The following is a 23,242-nucleotide window of genomic DNA, read 5'->3' as shown; positions in this document are numbered from 1 at the left end:
CGGCAGTCCATTATTCAAGACCACTCCACAAGGTACACCCAGGTGGAGAGTCCCTTAGGCTGATCGCCATTTTCAGTCAGTCGGTGTGGGGTAAGTGGGGCCTCCCCCCTTAAACCTGCAAGGCGATGAAGGTCAGATCACCACCCTCAAATACAGGGGCCACTCACAGTCTTCCCAGTTCTGGTGGGCTCACATTTCAATACTTTACTTGGATGGAAGTTCACTTCAAGCACAGGGCAGGGTAGTGTTATGGGTCCACAGCTCGCTTAGCAAAGGCCGTTTTTAAATAAATAATCACCGCGCTCACGGCTTAGTGAGGGGGCGTTGGGCCATAGCCAGCCACGGGGCGATCTGCGGTGTGGGCGTTTCTAACCGAGTGCACAGGAGAGGAACTGCCCACATCCGTGATTGTTCCCGTGGTTAATGTGCTGCAGCTGCTATGGCCCCTCGCTGTATAAAAGAAGTGTGAGTCGATTGGAAGAGAGGAAGGAAGAAAGAACGAGAGAGAAAAGGAGGAGACGGAGGTTATAGGGAAGCATGTCGGTGCAAGAAAGAGAGCCACAAAGAGCATGTGGGTGAGCGCTTGCGGGCAGCTGCGAGGGCCTGGGTGTTAGGCCGACACCCAGGCATTGGAGTTGGAAGTTGCTCCCGCTGAGCGAGCAGGTAGTGGGAGTGAACAGGGGAAGGCGACTGGCCGCAGAAGGCCGGAAAGGCAGCGGGAGTCGGGAGGCTTTATCGGGGAGTATCCAATGTGAGCGTCCTGGCTGTTGGATTGAACCAAGTCTCGAGGCTGGGATGAGTGCCAGACCGAAGCCAGGGATCGGGAGGTCTCCAGTCTCGGGCGGATGTGAATGGAAAAGGGCAGCTGCAGAGAGAGTGGCTCCCCTGTTGCGAAGCCTGGACAGGGAGAAGCAGGGGAGTCACCAGTTAAAAGAAGCACCGAGCTTGTTTTTAAAAACTGCTTCCTGTAGAACGTTTTAACCTCGTTTTTTAAAGGATTGTTTTTTTCTATTGGTATTTTAACCTCCATGTTTGACTTTTAAGGATTATTTATTTAATGAAGATTTGTGAATCACTGCACTATTTATTGAACACTGGTTTTGATTGTCTTTTTAATAAAAGCACTTTGCACTTTTTGAACCATCCCCTTGCTCAGTTGTTGCCTCCACTGTCTAGCTCAACTCGGTTATATCTATCGATGGTGTTGGGTTCAAGGGGTCCCGAACACGGATGGGAGCGTGGAGCCGAACTCGCATTGTCACAGGCAGCATTACAGTGCCCAGGATGTCATCTTAAAATGAGGAAAACACTTCAAAAGACACAGGGGCTTAGGGTCAATCGCATGGTCAGCAGCGAACCACGATACGTCCTTTAAAGGACTGCTGACTGGCACTTCCTCTGGTGAAATTTGGAAACTTCTATGTATTGGTGAGGCTGGCATTAAAAAGAGCTGGCATCATCAAGTGGCTATTTACCAAGGCGCAGTAAGCCTAACACCAAAAAAAAATGAAGCTGGTAGCAGACTCTAAATGGAGGGGCAGTCAAGTGAGGTTGGCATCTGTTGGGCATTGTTGGTGGAGGGTGAGCATCACAAGCTTGGAGGAGTAAGAATGAGTCTCAGTTGAAAGCTGGCAACACAGGAGCTATGGAAGGAGGCTGGCACCAAAAGCTATGCAGAAGAGAATGAGGTGGGCAACCAAATGAGTAATAGTCTGCCAATCTTTGAATAGTGCGGCATGAAAACCTGGGTGGGTGATGGAGCAGATCGGCACCTTCTGTACAAGCTGAGAAACATGGTATGCTGTGGCATGGGGACTGGCACTACAACTGACGAGACTGGAGTGTCCAGCACCTCTTAGCATCATACCCAGCAGGAGGGTCTCCTTAGAGACAAGGCCGTGGTCAGCCTGCTGCTGTAAATGTGCCCTTTGGGTGCCCCACTATGCCACATCACCTCATCAATCAAGATGCCCGGTCACTTAAGACGTTCCGGTAGCCACTTGGTATTCCAGGTGATGGACACAATCGCCATGGCTACCTCCATCCAACACGAGAGTGCAAGAATGTTACCATGGAAACCCAGACCTTCCTTGGCCTGCTCAGGGGTCTTGTGGTTTTTTTTCCTTCATCTACTGAACCAGTCGCTCCAGTTTTAGGGCCACGTTGAGTCTTAGCCCGATTTATCACGAAAGATGCCCTATCAAACACAGAATGGGCGTATTGTCCCATACAGTATCTGTGAAGTATTATATGGTAAACGTAACCGTGAAGGGCACTATATACATAAAAGCAATATAAGCATAAGTGGACACAAAGACCACCGTGAAAGTGACACGTCTTCCAGACCAACAACAAAGGCAGAAGCAGCAGACATCGTTGGGGTGGACAAAGGAACTCACAGCAGGCAGCCATGTTTGTAACTGTTTATGAGTAATTCCAAAATAAAAACACAAAACCCTACAATCCGATTATCTCACATCTTTAAAAAATTGCCCTTCCCTTTGCTTATTAAAATATAGCGCCTTTCAAGAAAACATTAGCAGCCCCCCTCCGAATGTAAACTGTTTAAAAAAAAACACAATTCATTTTCTAGTATGCGGTGAAATTCTTTGTGATTTCATCCCTGGAAACTTTGAAATGTCTTTTCCCAGTCTGCATAGTTGAAAACAGTGTGGGTTCAAACACAGTGCCAGCCTTGTGTGGGCATGGAATTGGTAATGTGGGCTGCTGCTTCTGCAGTTCTAACAAATGGTAGCAGTACGTAGGGGACATAAAGGTGGTCTGCAGTAAAATTTACCCTCACACTGGTATTCTGGGAAACATGTAGGACAGACGAGGTGTGTGGGCAGCACCCCTCTCCTCAGTCTCGTGGGGGGGTCACAGAGGGTAGCAGGTGACAGCGTTGGGAGGCCAGCTGAATGGTCAGATCTTGTCACCTTACTCTTCGTCCGGCAGACACATACACCACCCTCCTTTGCGTTGTGGTTGGCCGCCACTGCCCGGTGGTGCTCCCTCCAGCAGTCCATCCCTCATGGTGCCATACTCATTAATAGCATCCTCCACTCGGGTTACGTAAAGCCAGGTGATGATGATGCCAAACAGCTGAAAGACACAAAATTGAGAATGGGGGTTAGGCCTGGATGGGTTCTGATCCAAGTGTGGAGAAGCTGTGGACGCAAAGTGCAGATGGAGGGCAAGTCAGCCTCACTCACAACTGTGGTACTGTTCGGCCTTTAGGGGGCGCCATCAGCAAAAGCAAATGCACACTACAGCACTCAGTAGATGCCAGCTCTCCAGAGGGGCAGCAGGGTGGTGCAATGGTAGTGCTGCTGCCTCACAGTAAGGGGACCTGGGTTCACTTCCCGGTCCTCCCTGTGTGGAGTTTGCATGTTTTTCCCGTGTCTGCGTGGGTTTCCTCCCACAGACCAAAGACATGCAGGTTAGTTACACTGGCGATCCTAAATTGTCCCTAGTGTGTGCTTGGTGTGTGTGCCCTGCGGTGGGCTGGCGCCCTGCACGGGATTTGTTCCCTGCCTTGCACCCTATGTTGGCTGGGATTGGCTCCAGCAGACCCCCCCGTGACCTTGTGTTAGAATATAGCGGGTTGGGTAATGACTGACTAACTGACAGCTGTCCAGACAGTGCGAGTCTGAGCTACAGGTCTTTTGAAATCCAAATGGCAGGGACACTTGTCTGGAGGAGCACAAGTACGCTGAGGTGGCAATGCTGCCCTATTGTACCAAACCCGGGCACTACCTGAGCAGAAAGCGAAACAAAGCAATGACTAGCAGTGAAGAGCTCTACAACTGGTTTGGTTCATTACTACACCAAGGTGAAGGATTGGGACCCCCAGCCTGTCCCTGGCTCACTTCAGGAACCTGGCACAGTGCACATAGTAATGTTCACCAGAAAGGTGCTATACACTGTGAACAGCCACATGGGCAGTTATTTGGCCCACTTCTGGAGCCCCCTGTTGTGACAGTTGGCACTGTGATGGTTAAACACGGTTAACTAATAAATTAATTGACCTGCTAAAGACGATGCCATGTGATGTCACTTCGAATAGATCAAACTTGACAGCTTCAGTCGCTTTTCTAGTCACCCGAGGACGTCAAATTGCGTGCCTAATAATCACAGGGAGTGACAAATTATATAATGGCGTGATGACTTTCCAGGACAGTCTCACATTTCCAAAGCATCCTTTGCTCGTCCCATTTATCTGACAGCCGATAATGTGCTGCTGGACACAGCTGATGTGGTTTGAATGCTTTACAGGTACGGCAAGTTCAGCCCTTTATTTTTTTTTCCCCCCATTCTGTTGCAGTGCGTAAAACATGCGACAGCAGGCAGATGAGCCTCTCTTCTGTTTGCGAGGTCCAAAACACCTGCATTCCTTACTCCTTGTACTTCCATTATATGCATTGTACTTCCAGCTGAACACTCATTGGCTGTCAGCTCTCACATGCACACAGAGCCTGCCCAATGGCGTCAGGGCGAGTCCTGCTATGCCTATAAAGCCTTCACACAGCACCAGCTCTACCAGGCAGCAAGTTCATGATGCTTTTCACTGTGAAACTGTGCTGTGAAGTCATCACACATACACACACAAATACCTAGAATACAATGAGTTCATCTTTACCGTCCCCCCTACTTTCTCTGCTGTTCTTTTTCCGGTTTTCTGTGGTGCTGATCTGCGCCTCGACCACCCAATCAAAGCACCGTGGTGTCCCTACATTGATGGATTGAAGGCCAGAGGTCCACTTGACCATCATCATCAAGTTTTTCCATGTGAAGCCTGAAAACCATAAGGACTGATGGTGATCATTTATGTTAGATAAATGCCTAGAGGGGGCTGGTTGGTCTCGTGGCCTGGAACCCCTGCAGATGATTGTCTTTCTCCAGTTGTCTGGAGGTTTTTTGTTTGTTTTTTCCGTCTCCTCCCTGACCATCAGACCTTACTATGCTATTTTAATTTGTGTTATTCTATGTTAATTAGTATTGCCTAATTTTATTTTTTGTCTTTTTTTCTTCATCCTGTAAGAGACTTTGAGCTACATCATTTGTATGGAAATGTGCTGTAGAAATAAATATTATTGTTGTTGTCTAATCAGTAGGGAAGTTGCTTGCACCTTTGCATGGCATGAATAGCAAGTAATCACACCTTCACCAGTTTACTTCTTGGCGGAGCTTCATAGTGTGAGCCCTCAGATGGCAACTCTCATTCCCAGGTGTTTCATCGAGTTAAGCAAACAACACTTCCGAGATCCTCGACAGAGAATCCCAGCATCTCACGCCTCACATCCACTCAACTCCACCTGAGTGAGATTTCCAGTGTTCACTTCACTTCAGCCACAGCCACCTTGAGGCAGATTTTATTTTTTGGGGTTTTTCTTTCATGTTGACCCTCAAATCTCCAAAATGGAAAAGTTTCTCCACAGTGACTTGCCTCAGAAATCCTCTGCAGCCTATATACAGGATCCATGCTCAGCCATCGCTGTTGGCATTCAAAGGTGAGTGCTTGGTACTTTCAACACTTTCTTTCATGGGCTTCCTCCTTCCACTTCTCACAAGGTCCAGTCACCTCAAAGAGCACCACTTTTGTTTTGCTGCCCAAGACCACAGAGCTACAGTACAGGTATGTCCGTATAGAGCACTGAGCTGATTGATAATCTCATCTGTGAACTTCAGTTACTTGTTGAGCTCCACTCTTCTCTCCCAGACAGCAGATGATGCCAGGACTCCTGTGTCATTTGATGACCTGCTAGAGAGTTTTCTCCTGGCATCAAAAACTCGATGAGGTAGAGTTCTTTGGCTTTGATGCTATTTTGACTCTCTGCCCTCTCTTTCTTCAGGTCCACTGCCACATCAGCCAAGATCTGGTCATGCCTTCACCTGAACATGACTGACATGTTGACAGTATGTGCTCAAGGTTTGCTGACCTTCTGCATCTTTTTTGACACATGCCCTCAATTTCTAATCATATCCTCTGGTGATGAGGTCAGCAACTGCAGTGGTCAGGTTTGAAGTCCAGTCTGGCTAGAAGTTGCGTAAAGTGACATTGGCTTTAGATGAAGACATTGAGAGGGGAGAAAGGGCATCTCTGTATGAGTCACACAGTTGCTCAGGGATGGCTGGACATTCCACCTGCCACACTACGTTTCCATGAGCCCTTGGCCATGTCATAGTGCTTCTCTGGGGCAAACGCACGCAGTGCGGAGTGGGTTAAATGCTGATGGAATGTGAATGTAAATGCTTGTGGTAAGGATCAGCTGTGATATCAATTCTAATCAAGCGTACCACTCAGCAGAACATTAGTGTGAATGCTTATGAAGAAGATTCAGACTGGTGAGATGTTACATTCTCAAGGAAGAAACAAACCCCAGCAGGCACAGCATGTTTTCTTTTTTTTGTGTTTATTGCCCCTGACATTTTAATTAATTCTGTGACACATCACTCCTCAAAATCACAACTTGGAATGAGGGGGTGTGGGAAGTCCAAGGTGGGCCAGGGTGTCCAAATGTTACTGTGGAAGTATATGTTAATATGCCAGTTCATTAGCCGTTTTAGTATAGCAGGTGATGATGGAAAGGTGGGCAAACACAGTACGGGGTGGGATGGGTGCACATTCAGAAGTCTAGTTAAAGGACCATAGAACTGTATACCACCTGCAAGAAATCACTCAGAGCCCTGCACCTCTCTGACTCACATCCTCACGCTAAGAGGCTGACCATGAATCTGGGATCTCAAAGTCACGAAGCAGCATTCCATTCAGTGGAGCTGAAACCCAAAAGGTTTCTATTTGTGAGGGTACCTCTTACCCCTGAGCCAGTCTCCAATGAGATGACGGCAGCTGTGGTAGCCTACTCTGTGTCACTGTACTACTCGAGTTCTCCTTTACTGGAGCGACATAATTTGCTGCTGCTTATGGCCTCGGATGCCCCAGGTTCAGATTCAGGGCCAGCCTCATGAAGTGAGCGACTTCTTCCCAGTGACAAATCCCTAAATTCTGAATACCTGTGAGTCTTAGTCCTTGTCTTTAATTAATAAAATGGATGTTAGTGTAAACTTTTCTACTGCCAAGAGGATCAAATGTTTTTGTTACACACTCCACAAACTGTGCCAACTATTGCCTTAATGGAAGGTGATGGCCAGCACACTTAACATACTGAAGATTGGCAAGAAAACTCGGGGCATGTCAGAGCCATCTGCCCTTGATGCATTTTAAGAATGGAGCCTGGAAAGACACTGATGTGGTAGGTTTAGATCCTTATCGCCCCATTAGGAAAGGTTTTCTAAACTCCTTTATGAGAGTGGAGTACATTAAAGAATTACTTTCATCGTAGCATTTACCTTAACTTGCATCTGAATAAAAAGAAGGAAATGGCCCAGGAGTGGGCACACACGTACAACTAAACCAGTCACAAAGGGGTCAATCAACCTAAAGAGCACACTTTTGGAATGAAACTCAAAAACTGGCACACTCAGAAAGAGTGGAGTGGAACAGTGCCATTCAATCATAGTATGGGGGAGGGGGTTCCTACGAGAAACTGTGAGCAGTGACATTGCATGGCACAGTACAGATACATTTCGACTGAAGGGCAGGTCATCACGAAGGGATTCAGTGATATTCGATCATTGGGGGTGAGGTGGAGGTCCTCAAATGAAAGTCTGAGCGTGTGCATCCAGCAGGGGGCAGACACTCTCAGGGAATAGGTTTGAGATTGAAGCTTTTACTAAACTAAAAGTGGTAATATATACCACTTTATTAGGTACACTTGTTCAACTGCTTGTTAATGCCAATATCTAATTGTCCAATCACATGGCAGCAACTCAATGCATTTCAGCATGTAGAGATTGTCAGGATGTCCCGCTGGAGTTCAAACTGAGCATCAGAATAGGGAAGAAAGGCAATTGAAGTGACTTTGAACATGACATGGTTGTTGGTGTCAGACAAGTTGGTCTGAGGATTTCAGAAACTGCTTATCTACTAGGATTTTTACGCACAACCATCTTTAGGGTTTATAGAAAATGGTCGGAAATGAGGAAAATACCCAGTGAATGGCAGTTGTCTGGGCGAAAAAGCCTTGTTGATGCTAGTGGAGAATGGTCAGACTGGTCTGAGCAAATAGAAATGCAACAGTATCTCAAATAAGCACTCACTAAAACTGAGGTATGCAGAAGAGCATCTCTGAACACACAACACGTCGAACCTTGAAGCAGATGGGCTACAGCAGCAGGAGACCACACCGAGTGCCACTCCTGTCAGCTAAGAACAGGCAACTGAGGCTATAATTCAAATGGGGTCACCAAACTTGGACAACAGAAGATTGGAAAAACATTGCCTGGTCAGATGAGCCTTTAATTTCTGCTGCAATATTCAGATGGTGGGGTCAGAATTTGGTGTCAACAACATGAAAGCAGGGATCCATCCTGCCTTGTATCAACGGTTCTGGCTGGTGGTGTTGGTGTAATGGAGGATATTTTTGTGGCACACTTTGGGCCATGTAGTACCCCTTGAGCATTGTTTAAATGCCACCTGAGTATTGTTGCTGACCATATCCATCCCTTTATGACCTCAGTGTACCCATCTTCTGATGGCTACTTCTAGCAGGAAAATGTACCATGTCACAAAGCTCAAATCATCTCAAACTGGTTTCTTGAACAAAACCATGAGATCACTGTACTGAAATGGCCTCCACAGTCATCATATCTCAACTGCAGCAAGTGTGTGATGCTATCATATCAATATGGACCAAAATCCCAGAGGAATGTTTCCAGCACCTTGTTGAATCTATACCATGAAGAATTACAGAAATTCTGAAAGCAAAAGGGGGTCCAACCCAGTACTAGCAAGGTGTACCTAATACAGTGGCCAGTTAGCATAGATTATAAATAATAAAATACTATATTATTCCCTAGTGGTATGGAGTGATTCTAAGAAACAACATTAACTCTTTCAGAGCTGATGTCGACTTTTGCCAAAATTCAGGAGTAGAGGACAGTAATCAGCTGTAAACTGCAACGAAACTCACCCTTACGTTTTAGTTCGACTCTCTTTGCTAGAAGCTACATAGCTTTGTTGATTGAACCTCGATCCCCTATATGTGCCTGAGTAGCGAAGAGCAAACAACCTCTAAAATGGCACCGACATCTAGCGAGAGACCAAAGCAAATGCGCAAAGCAAAATACTCTGTGGATGTTTTACGTAATTTCGGTGAACAGGATTCTGACTTGTCGGACTCCGAGTTTGATGCAAGTCATCTGGAGATGTATATCAATAATGATAGTGAGGTACCAGCATCATCTGATCGTTCCCCAGCTGATCGTGATGCTGAACACTTTTGTGCAGCTGATGCGCCTACAGCAGTGTTTGCATATTTGCATAGTGCGTCACACGGAGACCATTAGTGCCACTCACCTGCTGTGCGAAGACAGCCAGGCAGCTGGCTCACTGTGCATTGCTGCTGACCATCGAGGTGCCTCCATGCAGCCACTGCCGCCAGAGATGCCAAACATGCAGCCACAGCTCATAGCAACAGACGTTTTATGTTGACGTATGTGTGAAACCATTGCTTTGTGTGCTTGTCAGAAAACAGAGTTTTTGGGAAAAAATATTCAGCCCTCAAAGAGTTAAAGAAAGAATACACTTAGCTCCTTTTAATATCAGCTGGACAATAACAATAATACAATTTTCGAAGGTTATCTACTGCCGAAAGCGTGATGCAGTCATCGGGCGCCTGCAGTTGGTTATGGCCACTTCATGAGTGTGGGAGGCACGTTTCCTAGGTACGGCAGGAGTGATGTCTTCCATCCATCTGTAGGTGAGCTCTCATGTTCAGTGCAGTTGCCAGAGCTTTATGATTTTCTCAGCTTCCAAAATAAGAACATGCATTTGCCAAATGAGAGATTCATTCTTACTGAAATTCTAAACTGCAGAAAGTAGCTGTTGGCCATACATTAGTCATCACCAAATGGGGAGCACATCAGCACTTTTTAATAGTCTGCCTGAGCGGTCTCCACTTATCTCTTTCCCATCTTCCTGTCAGGTTCTCCCTATTAGCTGGTTTGCATAGTTTTTATATTTTCAGCTGTTTTAATTCATGGACTCAGTTTTCAGTAAAATTATGTACTATGGGATAAATCTCATAGAACAGAGTGGCACACTTTAGCTATGGTGGGAACAGTGTAATGAAGAAGCTGAAACAGGAAGAGCACTGCTCAGAAAACTGACAAAGGGAGAATGTACAGCAGGCAGCATCCGGGTACGGTAATTGAACCCATGATGCTTGAACTGTAAAACTGCACATTGCGACACTTCAAAGTTATACTAAACGGTACTCACAAATCAAGAGTAGCATGGAGTCCTTCAGCTAACACCTCATTCTCAACAGAGCCAACACTGTGATCAGAATCTGACTCGAGGTCTTCATATTCCACATAAGAAGCACTTTGTAATTTTTTTTTAGGACTTACTCGACCGTATATACTCTTTTTTTATTTTTTTTGAAGAAGAAAAAAAAACGACATTTCCCTAGTTTAAACTTCAAGTCTTACTATGCATCAACCAAACAATATCCATGCACTCTGGCCATGAGCAACCACAGAAAATTTCGTTGAACCACAAAATTAAGGAACATACTTTGTACATAAAGACCAATAGGACTAAAAGGAAAGAGAGCAATGGTGTAGAATTAGAGCACAGATTCTTAAACTAGGGGTCTTGCCTCCTTTTGGGTCATATAGAGTGGTGACACACTGTAGCATTCAATGGGTAAGGGTCATGTAAAAGTGGTCAAGTGTCTTACGATGGGTCACCGTAGGCAGTGAAGGATTCTGAATACTTTCTGAATCTACTGTATCTTACCCTGGATGAAGACACACCATATTCAGCTTAACCTGGTAAAGACAGCTGCTGCTCCTTGTAATGCCAACCAGTCCTTCTATTCAACATTCCCGCTAACACCCACCAACATCAGGAGGCAACCTTGGGGCGATGATTCACCAGCTGTCCTTCACTGACCACACTGCAATGGTCTCCCATTCATGCAGATTCACTCTGTATAACATTTGCAAGATCAGCCCACACATGATGGAGGATGCAGCCCAACATCTGGTTCAGACATTAGTCCTGTCAGTGCTTGGCTATTGTAACTCCTTACCAATACAGGCACCTGCATGTGCTACCGAGCCACTGCAGATGATTTAAAACACAACAGTATATGTCCTACCAGCTAAGATGGCCACATGTCACTCTTCTTTTCAGATTCTAGGAGCAGCAAGTTACGGAGTTACTGGGTACTCATTGGGTCAAGCACCCACAAATATAGAGACACTAATGTGGTCCTATACAACTTCTCACCTACCTAGCAATCAGCATCTGGTGATACCACCTCTGTGTGGCATCAAACACCAACCTGGACTCTCTTTGTGAATAGATCTTAGCTGGTGGAACAAGCTGCACACCTCCATCCACATTGCTGACTCCCTTACTGTATTTAGGAAGTGTTTGAACACTCTCTTGTTCTGTGAATATCTGTTTAATTTATCATGGCTTTGTTGTCACACCATCCAAACACTGTATTGCAGCATACAGTGGCACAAAACAACATTTTCCAGTGCCGTGGTGCAAGGTTATCCATAAAGTGCGAGGTAAAGAACTATTCTATATTATAAACTGATGGATACATATTTCAATAACAAGTGGATAGTAATCATTTGAAATAGTAATAAATAAAGTATAACAACAAAACTAATAATTAAAAAACACCACTAGTAAGAAGTGTGACATATGTACTGCAGATAAATTCGCTGTTAGAGGCAGATCTGAAGGCAGGGGGTAGCACAGAGAGCCAAGGGGTAGAAGCTGTTGAAGAACCTGGAAGAACTGGTCAGATTTTACAGTACCTCGTGCCAGATGAAAATGGGAGAAAGACACTGTGTGAGGGGTGGGAGTGGTCCTTCATAAAACTGAACGCTTTTGATGCTTTACAAAGATGTCTTCAATGGAGGGCAGAGTGGACCCGATGATTTCTTCTGCAGTGTGCATTATTCATTGTAGGGCTTTATGGTCAGACACTGCAGTTTCTAAACCAGACAAGGTTGCAGCTGGTGAAAATGCTCTCGATGGTGGCCCCTGTAAATGTAGTGAAAATGGTGGGAGGTAGTATTGATGTTTCAGTCACAGAAGGAAGTGCAAATACTGCTGCACTTTGTTGTTTTGCAAACGCTTAGTGAGATGGTACAGAGATGGTGTTTTTGACGCGGACTGTCTGGGGGCTCTCATCAGGAAGTCCAGAATCCAGTTGCACAGGGAAGTGTTGTAGTCTAGAAGACTCAACTTGCCTATGAGCTTCTGAGGGTGTGGAAAGCTGAACTGAAGTCAATGAAAAGCATAAGTGTCTCTTTTGTCCAAATGGACAGGGCCAAGATGAAGAATAGTCAGGATCTTCAGTGGAATTGTTTGTGCAATAGACAAACTGGAGTGAGTCATGTGATGTGGGAAGTCTGTCTGAAGTTCTTTGAAGCTAAGAAAGAGTAACTAGTCTTGTATTTTAGAGAATAAAAAAACAAACGGAACACACAACAGTTTATTCCCATTTCTATAGTGTGATTAGTGGTAGGTTAAGAATTCCACTCAAAACCACAGTGTCATTTCATGGTGAGGGCTTAGGTAGAAACCAAGAAAATGTCTTTCTCCAGAGAACTCCCTCCCAGAGTACTCTGCAGGCTCAGTACATCTTCTCCACATGTCTACAGTGTGAGCATGGTCGGGTTAAGTGACACACTAAGAATCACACTTGATGTCAGTGGTGGACTGGACAGGTCAATACATACTGTATGCAGATATACAGAATGACCTGTAGATGATGATAGGGGTTGGGACCAGTGGCAGTACTCCCTGCACCTTCAACCATTTTGCATGCCCTTATACTTTATCTCCTTCTTTTACAAGCCTGTTCCATACAAGACAAACCCATATCACCATTGCTCCAGCACGCCCAAAAAGTTCAACGCTGGCAGCTCTGTCATACCTAACGCCACCCGGCAGAGCAGTAGGAATTCCTGAAGGTCCTGAACCTGATGGGCAGCTGGTCGAGTGATTTTTTTTTTTTACGTTCCCCCACTGCTGCAAGTCTCATTAACTGCTGAGTAAGCAATCATTTCCCGGAGTAATGAGTTCCGATTGCTCATAAACGAGAAACAATTACTTTTTCATTGTTTGCTTTGGCCTCTGCAAATAAACTGTACCACTCCAGTCTTCCGCCTGTTCAAATCCATGATTAGCAATGTGTATGCAGTGGCCTCTTTTTGGGTGCTTATCATTGTTTTCTTTTGTTTGGAAAAGTAAACCAAATTACAAAAGGACCAAGAAATTGCTTTTGTATTTGCTTGTGCTAACAGCCGATAAGCACCAGCTTTCCCATTCTCATGCTTTGTCATCAGACCCACAAGTGGCGAGACAGTGACGCCACACAACAGCTCTGAACGGCAGAGAGTGACATGGCTATCCTTTATTACATTCACATAATGCTGAGGTTGCCTCAACGGGAGGATGCAAGTGCCAATTTTTGAGTGGCCAAAGTGCTAACCTATGGGGTACAACATTTTAGGCTTAGTCTTCACCATTAATGCCACTTGGTGACAGTCTAGAAGCAGCAGACCAATGTGCACCAAAAAAGTTATAAGAAATTACAGCTTTACAGGTCCATCATGCTCTCAACGTCCATAAGGTTGTCAGAGCCAATAAACGGGCAGCTTTAGTTATGTTGGGAATGACTTTATGGCTCTACAGCCCACCAAGAATGCCTTAGCTATGAGGATCATCATTCACGTGCGTTATAGGTTGGAATTGTGGATGTAGTGGTCAGCCAAACATGACAACACATAATGCATTAGGATGTCTACCGAGATGTCGATGCAGCAGTGGGGTAACTATTTGGAACCTCAACATCAATGTCTGCTCTCCATCACCAACCCACTTGATCCAGGCCTGAGTCACGGTTGGGGGGTTAGAATTAGAAACAAAACCTTGACAGTCCATCCCAGGAACAAAATGCAGTATAGGTTTCACATATAAATAAACTGCAAGCTCAAGGCATGCCTGAACTAATTACTGGGACTTTGAAGACCGTTCAAGAATATACATTGCCTGTCAGCCTCCAGCTGAATTATGGTTTAATAAATTAAATGAAGTTTTGGTCATCATGGCGCCAGATAGAAGGTGTGTCATTCCGTTGTACTCTGTACACATGACAATATTACTTACTATAGCTACTCATTTACAGCAGTTGTCTTCAGGTTCACAATTAGATGTTGCGGTGGAATCCGGCCAACATTCTCAAATGACACCCCATCAGAACAGCGGGTGTCAAGGAGGGGCACCATCACACATGAGGCACTCCTTTGACTGGGAGTTGTATAGAGCAGACTGTGTAATGCAGTTCACAACCATTTGTGAGAAGCCTGAATGGTGTTCTTATTCCAAAAGGACATTGCCTGACATCTCCGGGGAATGACTACTTTATGAAGATAAGGCACGTGAGACATGCCATACTCCATACCCATCATAAACCCTTGTCACTCTGGAGGACCAGTTGCATGACGTGTTATAGGAAATGCTACCAGTCACCTGATGGTACCTGTATGGCACAACACTTGTTATCACCAACCATGACAGTTTCACACAATGACAAGCTTCCAAATGGGTGTGGCATCATTTAAGGTCACCGGTTCCTATAAAAAAGTAGTCATCCCCTTGGAATGGTTCACTTTTTGTTATACAACATTAAATCTCAGTGGATTTAATTTGGCTTTTTTAAAATTGATGAACAGAAAAATACTGGTTAATGTCAAAATGCCAGGAAGCAAACTGAAAACTCTGAAGTCAGCTGGAAGAAGGTTATATGATCTGATAAGAGTAAAATTGAGCTTCTTTGGCTTTCAGGTTAAATGCACATTATCAAGACCATCCCACACCACCATCCCCACCATGAGGCAGCATCAGGCCTTGGGGATGCTTCTTTGCAGCAGGTTCTGAAAGGCTTGTGAGGGTAAAGTAAATGCAGAAAAATATGGGGAAATCCTGGAGGAAAAACTGACCTAGTCTGCAAGAAATCTGCAATTTGGGAGAAGATTCATTTTCTATCAAGGCAACACCCACAAGCATGAAGCTAAAGCTATGCAAGAATGGCTTTAAAGCAATAATGTGAATGTCTAGGAGTGGCCGAGTCCAGATCTCAATCCAGATGAGAATTTCTAGCTGGTCTGTTCACACATGATCTCCATGGATGACTGACAGAGTCTGAGAAGATTTGCAATGAAGAATGGGGAAAAAATGGCAGAGTGGAGTGAAGGAAAGACCTGAGCACACAGACTTGTGGATTTCATGGATGACAAAGGCAGGCACATCTACCACATGAAGAGTTAAATGCAATCAATTACTTAGTGGTCAAAGATCAAAGTTTTTATTTAGTCATGTTTAAAGAAGAAAACATGAAATTTTCCTTCTCAGTTGCATCCAATAAGAGACAGAAAGAAATAAAACAAACAAAAAAAGACAAGACAGGTTAAAACTTACACAGAAAATCGAAAAATGTTAAAACTTCTAACAGTTTGATTGGACATTTTATCTAAAATTAGTATATATTACATAAGAAAAATGTCATACTTCTGGAATTTATGTATTACTATCTCTGGTATTCCTTATTAAAAAGACTTTCTGTGAGGGTTATCAAAGTGAACCTCCTCCCTGATTTACTGGAGTGAAGTTCTGTGTGTGATGGTGTCCATCATCAGTTGAGATGATTTCCAGTTTTTTTTTTTTTTTTATATAAATGTAGCCCTTTGACACGCACTTACCAAATCACCTACGTCAGCCCTAGTGTTTTATAATTTGTAATTCATGTAGACCACTTTGCAGAGATCTGTTTTTGCTTTGACATTAAAGAGCCTTCTTCTGTTCATCAGTGTCATAAAAGCCAAATTAAATCCACTGTGATTCAATGTTAAGTAACAAAAAGCTACGAAAACATACAATGGGCCGAATACGTATTAAAGGCACTGTGGGTACAAGAGAATAGAGTAGAAAAATGCCAAACGAAGCATTAAGGCAACAGACATTTCCTGCTGCAATGACTGTGACTGCTCACACAAACATGCAGATAAGATGCACCCCCCAGGAGTCTTTTCTGCCCAGTGCCATCAGGCAATTCAAAGCTCCCACCCGCTGTACTCAAGTTTATTTTTATTTATTTATTTATTGATTGATTGTCCGTCTTATTGTCCTTTGAGTCTGCATTCTTATCTATACATATAAAAGGCAAAGCCCTCACTGACTCACCATTAATTCTCCCACTTTCCATTTAGGTGGGAAGCTGAAATTTCACATGCTCATTCCTTGCAGTGTACTTACAAAAAATAGGTATGTTTCATGTCTTATTGCAACACCCAAGGGGGTAACGGGTGCACCCCCTAAACTGTATACAGTTGATCCTTGACATACGACCGGCCTGACATGCGAACAACTTGATTTACGACCAAAATTTTTGTTTTGATTTACGACCAACATCTTGTGTTATGACCCAATTGCGGTCACGTGTATCCGCTTGTGCGATTGTAAACAAACAGCCGAGAGCGTTCGTAAGCGTCAGTTGGAGCCCAGATACATGTGTTTGTGGACGTAATTTCGGTCAGTGCAGTGATTTATCTATATATATAATTCACTAAGACCATGGCAAGCAAGACGCATAATTGCTAAGGAAGGAAGAGAAAGTAACGAAGGTAAAGAAAGCGATTGTTAAGGGATGTTAGCTAGCGGGCTGACTCAGCACAGGCTTGCTTTGGAGTGTATTATTACAGCAGTTCACAACGCGGCCAGCTTTGAACTGAGTGCTCAACTACTGTCATTATTAATTTGAGAAACAGCGACCACAATTGAAATGAAGAAGGAAATTGTGCGGAAATATGAGAGTGGCGGTCGTGACCGATCTCGCTAATATGTACAGCATGTCGAAATCCACCATCTTGACAATTTTACAAAGAAAACATTTGCGTAAGGAGGCTCCTTCTAAACAATAACCACCTTCCGTTTCATTCTCCTCCTCCTCCCTTCCTGCAGCCCAAAGATGTCAAATTAAATGGCGAGTACAGTATGAAATTGTTGTTTCTGGTAGGCTAGGCACTTTTTGGTTAGTACATTAGAAAAATGATTGGTGTTTTGGTAAATTATGCATATTATACAACCCTTTTTTATTATGAAAAGGTTAAGTAAGTGTTGCTGTGGGAAGTTCGGAGCGCATTATGGGTACTTCCATTATTTCTTATGGGGAAAAATTGTCTTGACTTACAACTTGAGTTACAACCAGCCCTCGTGAACGAATTGAGTTCGTAAGTCAAGGGTCCACTGTATGTAGAAAGGGGAAACCCCTCCTCACTATTCCTGCGACTTCCAATATAAGTAAGAAGCCCAAATTTCCCATGCTCATCCTTTACACTGTACTTACAAACGTTATGTATGTTTTATTTCGCGCCGTGCCCTGTAACGAACTTTCGAAAATAAGTCTTCTTTTTGGCAGTTCTCACCATTGTGCTGTAAGGAACTTTCGTAACCGACATCTCCTTTTGGTGGTTTCATTCCTTATTTCTGTTAACAGAGGATTGATTTCACAGCAGAGACCAATAAGGACCGCCCCCCGCCCTTTTTCCGCACAGCTGCTGTCCGCACACCTATCACGTGGTTGGCTCCCTGCCTATATACATTAACAACATCCCACGCTCATGTGCCTCCTCACTCACTTCCTTACTTTCCTCAGCTGTTTGTCATGCTCACTGCTCCCTTCTCCTTTACTCCACCGCTTCAAGCCTGTTATTGTTTGCCTTGCTTCACGTTTTCCTGCTGGCGACTCCTGCCTTTTCATTTAGTTTCTTCACACTCTTAATCCTCCGGGCATGCTTCCGCATACTCTACTTTTGAAGGTCAGCGCACCAATTATGTTACTACGAAACTTACAACCAACAAAACTTTGTAACGGCACCAGGCTTCAGATCTCTGCACAAGAAACTCATTGAGTCTTCACTGGAACAGGCTCAGGGGAGACTGTATTTATTCCTCGCATCCCTCTCATATCCTCTGACCTCCCATTCCAATTCAAACGCCTCCAATTCCCAGTAAGGGTCTGCTTCGCTATGACAATAAATAAGTCACAGGGCCAGACTCTAAAAAAAGGTCGGCATTGACTTGACACAAGATTGTATGTCACGTGGCCAACTGTACGTTGCATGCTCAAGAGTAAGCTCAGCAGACTGCTCAATCATTTTGCAGCCTGAGGGCTGAACTGCAAATGTCGATAACAAAGAGATCCTTCCATCCTAAAAATGTGCATTTCTCACACGCAACATTTTGAATCATAAATTAAACCCTTTACAATCATCAAATTCACTTTCAATACTAAAATAAGCCTACGACAATTACATTGACAATCATGTTACGTTATTTTTAAAATGTTTCCTTTTCTTTTTCATAACTTCTTTAACACAATACCTCTCTGCTGCGAAGTGTGGGTATTTTGCTAGTTTTTTTATGTTTCTGCTGCTGTATGCATTTGAATTTCCTCTTGGGATTAATAAAGTTTAATGAGATTTCCACTTGGGATTAATAAAGTTTATTTAATCTAATTACATCCCTTATTGAGTCACACTTTACATGATGAGCTCACAGTGAGCGTATGCCCAGTGCAGCAGCAATGGGTGCAAAGCAGGAACCCAGCCAGCCATCACTGGGCTTACACCCACCATCCCAGCAGGTCAATTTCAACTCGCCATTTCATTGAAAGTGTTTCCTGCTACATTTTTGGGTAGAGTGGCTATGAAGATGAACAGGAAAACCAACAAGAAAATAACAAGCAAATGACGACAAGCAAATTCTTGGCCTCTGTGTGTATGTCGGTGTATCCCAAAGGCAATCATCATTGCAGCAAGTTTGGAGATAATTATGCAAAACTGTAAGCAACATTATTTCTGACATTTAGTAAAATGAACTGCTTTAACAGCATGTAATTACAGAGAAAGTGGCTGAAAGCGCGACCGCGCGGGCTTCACCCAACGGAGAGAGCGGCTTTCCAGTGATTTCGCAGACTATGGCTTGCGGTCCTGTTGCCAAATTGCTGAGTGTAGGCCTGTAGCTGAATACTTAATTGTGGATAAATCGGTTGCCTTTAGTCAAGTTCTTAGAAGAAATTGGAGTTGCTGTGTGCATTATTTAATTACATGACACCGTTGCTCAGCATAGTCAGCCCTACGCAGGAAAATAGTTTAGAAGTGTTAATGCATTTGGTTACTGATAAAGCTGAAAACGTATCAAGAAAGGAACAAAGGCCGTGAACTGCATGAATAAAATGGCTGTGTGCTTGAAAGGCCAACTATATCATTCAGGACACCTTATGAATTTTATCTCGATGTGAGAATGAGGGGGTGCCTTGCACTCACTTCATCCTTCTGTTATGTAATCCCTGGAGCTCAGGAGTAGCCCGCACCAGACAGAAATTCACTAAATCATAGGATGGCAGTCACTGCATGTGGCTTTATTCATTATCTGTAGCCACAATGAAGAAACTAACCAGAAAAGCAGCTAGTATGGCTTCTTCATGGTGGTCAGGCTCAGAGCCTGATGGCTGCTTGGGTTGCCTTCTTTGTGGAGTTTGTTTGTTATTGAGATGATTTGGAATTACCCAGTGTGGGTGCTAGCATACTGGTTAGTGCTTGTACTTCGTAGCTCCAGGGTCTTGGGGTCAAAGCCTGGCTCAGATGCTGCATCTCCACTTTGTGGTACACAGTTGTGTTGCACACATCAGAAAGTGTGCAGGTTAAGTTAGCTGGCATCCCATTTAAGGTTTGTTTCTGTTTTTCAATTCATATTATTGGCATCTACTCCAGATAGGCCCAAGTCACTGTATTGGGCTGAACCAAAAAAAAAAAAAGGATGCGAGAGTGTCCTGCAACGGATTGTAGAGATTCATTACTGCCTTGCACCCAATGATGTATAGGAGATCAGCTCATAGATTGTTAATTCAGGTGTCCATGCTCACTCTTGAAGAGTCATCCAAAAAAAATGGATTCAGACTCCTCTAATGGTGAATAATGTATAAAGGCAAACAGCTGCTGGGTCTTGCTGATTTCACTGCCACTTGTCCTTGAGTTTTTCTGAACAAGTTTTTCTTGGCCAGGTTGCCTCTGAAGAAGCCCCCAGTGTCTACCTTGCCCATCGATTTTCAAACACTATCACCTGCCACATGTAATCACACAATAGCTGATGCAACGAATGGCACAGAACATATGAACAACTGAGATCTGCATAAGTTACATTGCCTTAAAATAAATGAATCACGGACTACATGCTCAGTTGCAGAGGTGAAGGCGGATGCTTTCGAATGCAGGTGGCAGGGACTCAACACTTCAGAAGGAAGGTATATATATGAGGTTGATTAGCATTGAGGTGTGTTCATGAATACACATTTACAAAGTGATTGTGATTTATAAAGTTTGATTTTTGTCTCATCAGACCAGAGACCTCATCAATCCTGATGAGCTAATGAAGGTCTGAGACCACCTTGGGAAAAGTTATGAGACCTCAAATATCTTGGGGTGCCCAAACTTTGGCATGGAACTCCTTTTCTTTTTTCACTGCACAGTTGTACACAACAAAAACAATAAACTAATCTTGCATAAAATGCTGATAAAAATGGGTCATTTTTAACTTGATGACTTTTGGTGATCAGTAACAGACATTTTAAGAGAGGGGGCCTAAACGTTTGCACTGTGCACTGTGAGGAGCTTATACACAGGGTGTCATTCGCCCAACCCGATTATCAGCATGAGATGTAGACATGCATTTTAATGTTTTGTGGAGACCCGGGCCTGTGAAAGCAGGACTCTCCTGCTAAAGGTGCCCACTTTTTGATTTAAACAACATAAGGGTACACAAATGAATGGTCGGGGGAAAGGTGAAGGGAACTTAAGGTTTTCAGCTCACTTCTGTTCAAAAGTAGCAGTCGTGCCCCAGCGCATGGTGGTGGAAGAGTGCAGTATATTCTCAAGCAGCCAAATCAGAGGAAAAGTACAAATGGAGGACAGCTAAAATGGTAATGATGGGCAAATGAGGTGTCTTGTCATACCTGCACTGCTAATGGTCAGGAATTAGAGTGCCATTGCCCACGCTGCTGTTAAATGCTAACAAGTTCTGCCAATGTGAAGGCCATGTGCGTGATCAGGCACTTGTGGGAGTTACTAGGCAATTGTTAGATGATGACAAGACGACAGATGGAGTTCAGATCTTATAGATGGGATCATTAGTTGAAGCTGAAGGACAAGGGAATGAAAAGCAGATGACAGATGTAAAAACTTGAGTTTTCTGCATAAGCACAAGGTCATCATTTTTTTTTCTTTTGTGCAGCAATTTTTTCAGTAGACCTGTGTGTCAGATATTAGAATTGTGATGAAAAACTGAAATCAGCTTTAAAACTACGAAACAAAATGAATTTTATTCATCAGTAAGGGTTCAAAGAAACCTCAGTGGCACAGGGAAATGTCACAGAACAAAAAGTCTGAAATGTCAGCAAGGACTAAAAAAGCAACGATCGCCCCTCAAACACCCAGGTGAATTTTCTGCAACTATTTTGAATTTCATTTAATTCAGAAATGGGGCTTCTTGCAAACACCGTTTCAACAGTACAATAATGACCAATCCCCAAAGACAGCTTTTGCAAGATACAACTTGCGATCATATGCCCATAAGTCTGATCTCCTTTTCAGATCTGTAGCACAGCGTTGTGTTGTGTTGCTATGCCAGGGAACCACATCACAGAAATGCCAAAAATTGCACTACTTTATGGCAAGAGACTCGCCTGTATCCCTGTGCCCTGGGATTAGAATCAGGTCACCCTCCCCATGCATGAGTAAAAGGCGAAGAAAGGGTGCTGGCATTAGGAAGCATATCCTTCTATAAAAAGCATTGTTCCACTACTATATTTGAGGAACGGCAATGGGTCAACTTGGTGAACCCATAAAACAGCCATTAAACCCGCAGACTGAGGCTGGCTTAGATGATGAGGTGCTGTCAGGAATCCTAGGAGGCTCACGTCATTCGTTTAAATACACACAGGGTGTCTAGCTTTTTTTTTTATTTAAAATTTTATTAAGAACAAAAAAATGACACCAAGATAATAAAAAAAAAAAAAAAAAGTCAGTATGGAATGGTCCCCACATCACTTACGTGTAAATTAAACTTTTTCGCAAAAATTATTTACGTGTGTGGATGGAACACAGGGCGATTCTAAAGAAGTGTTGGGGTGCCAACATTTTGTCGCTTTGTTAAAATTAAGCGGGGTTGCCCACTGGCTTTCCAAATGTTATGCTGGACTGAGTATGTCAGCTGCTAAACATAATTTCTAGAGACAAAGGTAACATTTTTTATAAATTATACTTTATGAAATAGAGTCTTGTTGGCATGACACTGATCCACAGAAAAAGATTCCCTAATGTGAAAGCAGTTTTCTGCAAAGTGGTCTAAATTAATTTTAAATTTATAGTACAACCCAATTATTGATCGCACAAATCATCAGCCCCTTCTAGTCAGTATTTAATAAATGCACCTTTGGTAGCTATGACAGCCTGACAAGATTTCCAGGGTGTGGCACAGAGCAGGATCACTACAGCCCGATGCTGTAACCACCATGCGTCGTGGCGAGCATGGAGATTTTTTATATGTAAAGTGTAACACAGCGTTTAGTTTGAAGGCCAAAAAATTCAATTTTGGGCTTCCAGTTGACTTCAAAAATCTCCCGTTGTGAGGGTACAAGGGAAAATTAATTCAGTAAAATTCTGGGAATTCCTAGAGTATATATAACAGGATACAGTGTGCAAAAAACCTGTGCCTTGGGAGAAGATTTGTTTCAAGCAAGACAACACCACCAAGTATAATGCCAAAGGCAGCCAGGAATGGCTTCAGAACAACAATGTGAATGTCCTGGAGCTGCCGTGTCAGAGCCCTGATCTCAGTCCAATGGAGAATGTGTGGCTGGACTTGAGAAATGCTGAACTGAGAAAAATGGCAGAGTGGAGATATGCAACAATGACAGAGACCTGAGCACAGAGTTTCAAGGCTGTCATGGCAGCTGAAGGTGCATCAACTAAACCTTGAATTGACAATCAACAATTTTATGTTTTATATTTATAATTAATTGAGATCACT

The 23,242-nt window shown here is 43.7% G+C and overlaps 1 protein-coding gene across 1 annotated transcript in view; it reads right to left on the bottom strand.

The window, feature by feature from the left end:
* Positions 1-2,409: 2,409 nt before the first annotated feature.
* The window catches only part of tspan15 (tetraspanin 15), a 297,343-nt gene continuing 276,510 nt past the window's right edge, over positions 2,410-23,242 (bottom strand). The window contains exon 8 of the mRNA XM_039737676.1: positions 2,410-3,102. Within this exon, the coding sequence (XP_039593610.1) occupies positions 2,938-3,102 (165 nt within the window). The 3' untranslated portion in view covers positions 2,410-2,937. The remainder of the gene's footprint in view (positions 3,103-23,242) is intronic.

This window comes from Polypterus senegalus, chromosome 1 (assembly GCF_016835505.1).
Source record: "Polypterus senegalus isolate Bchr_013 chromosome 1, ASM1683550v1, whole genome shotgun sequence".
NCBI classification, from domain to species: domain Eukaryota; kingdom Metazoa; phylum Chordata; class Cladistia; order Polypteriformes; family Polypteridae; genus Polypterus; species Polypterus senegalus.
Note: the sequence above shows the minus strand (reverse complement) of the source record. Positions and strands in the feature narration are given on the sequence as shown.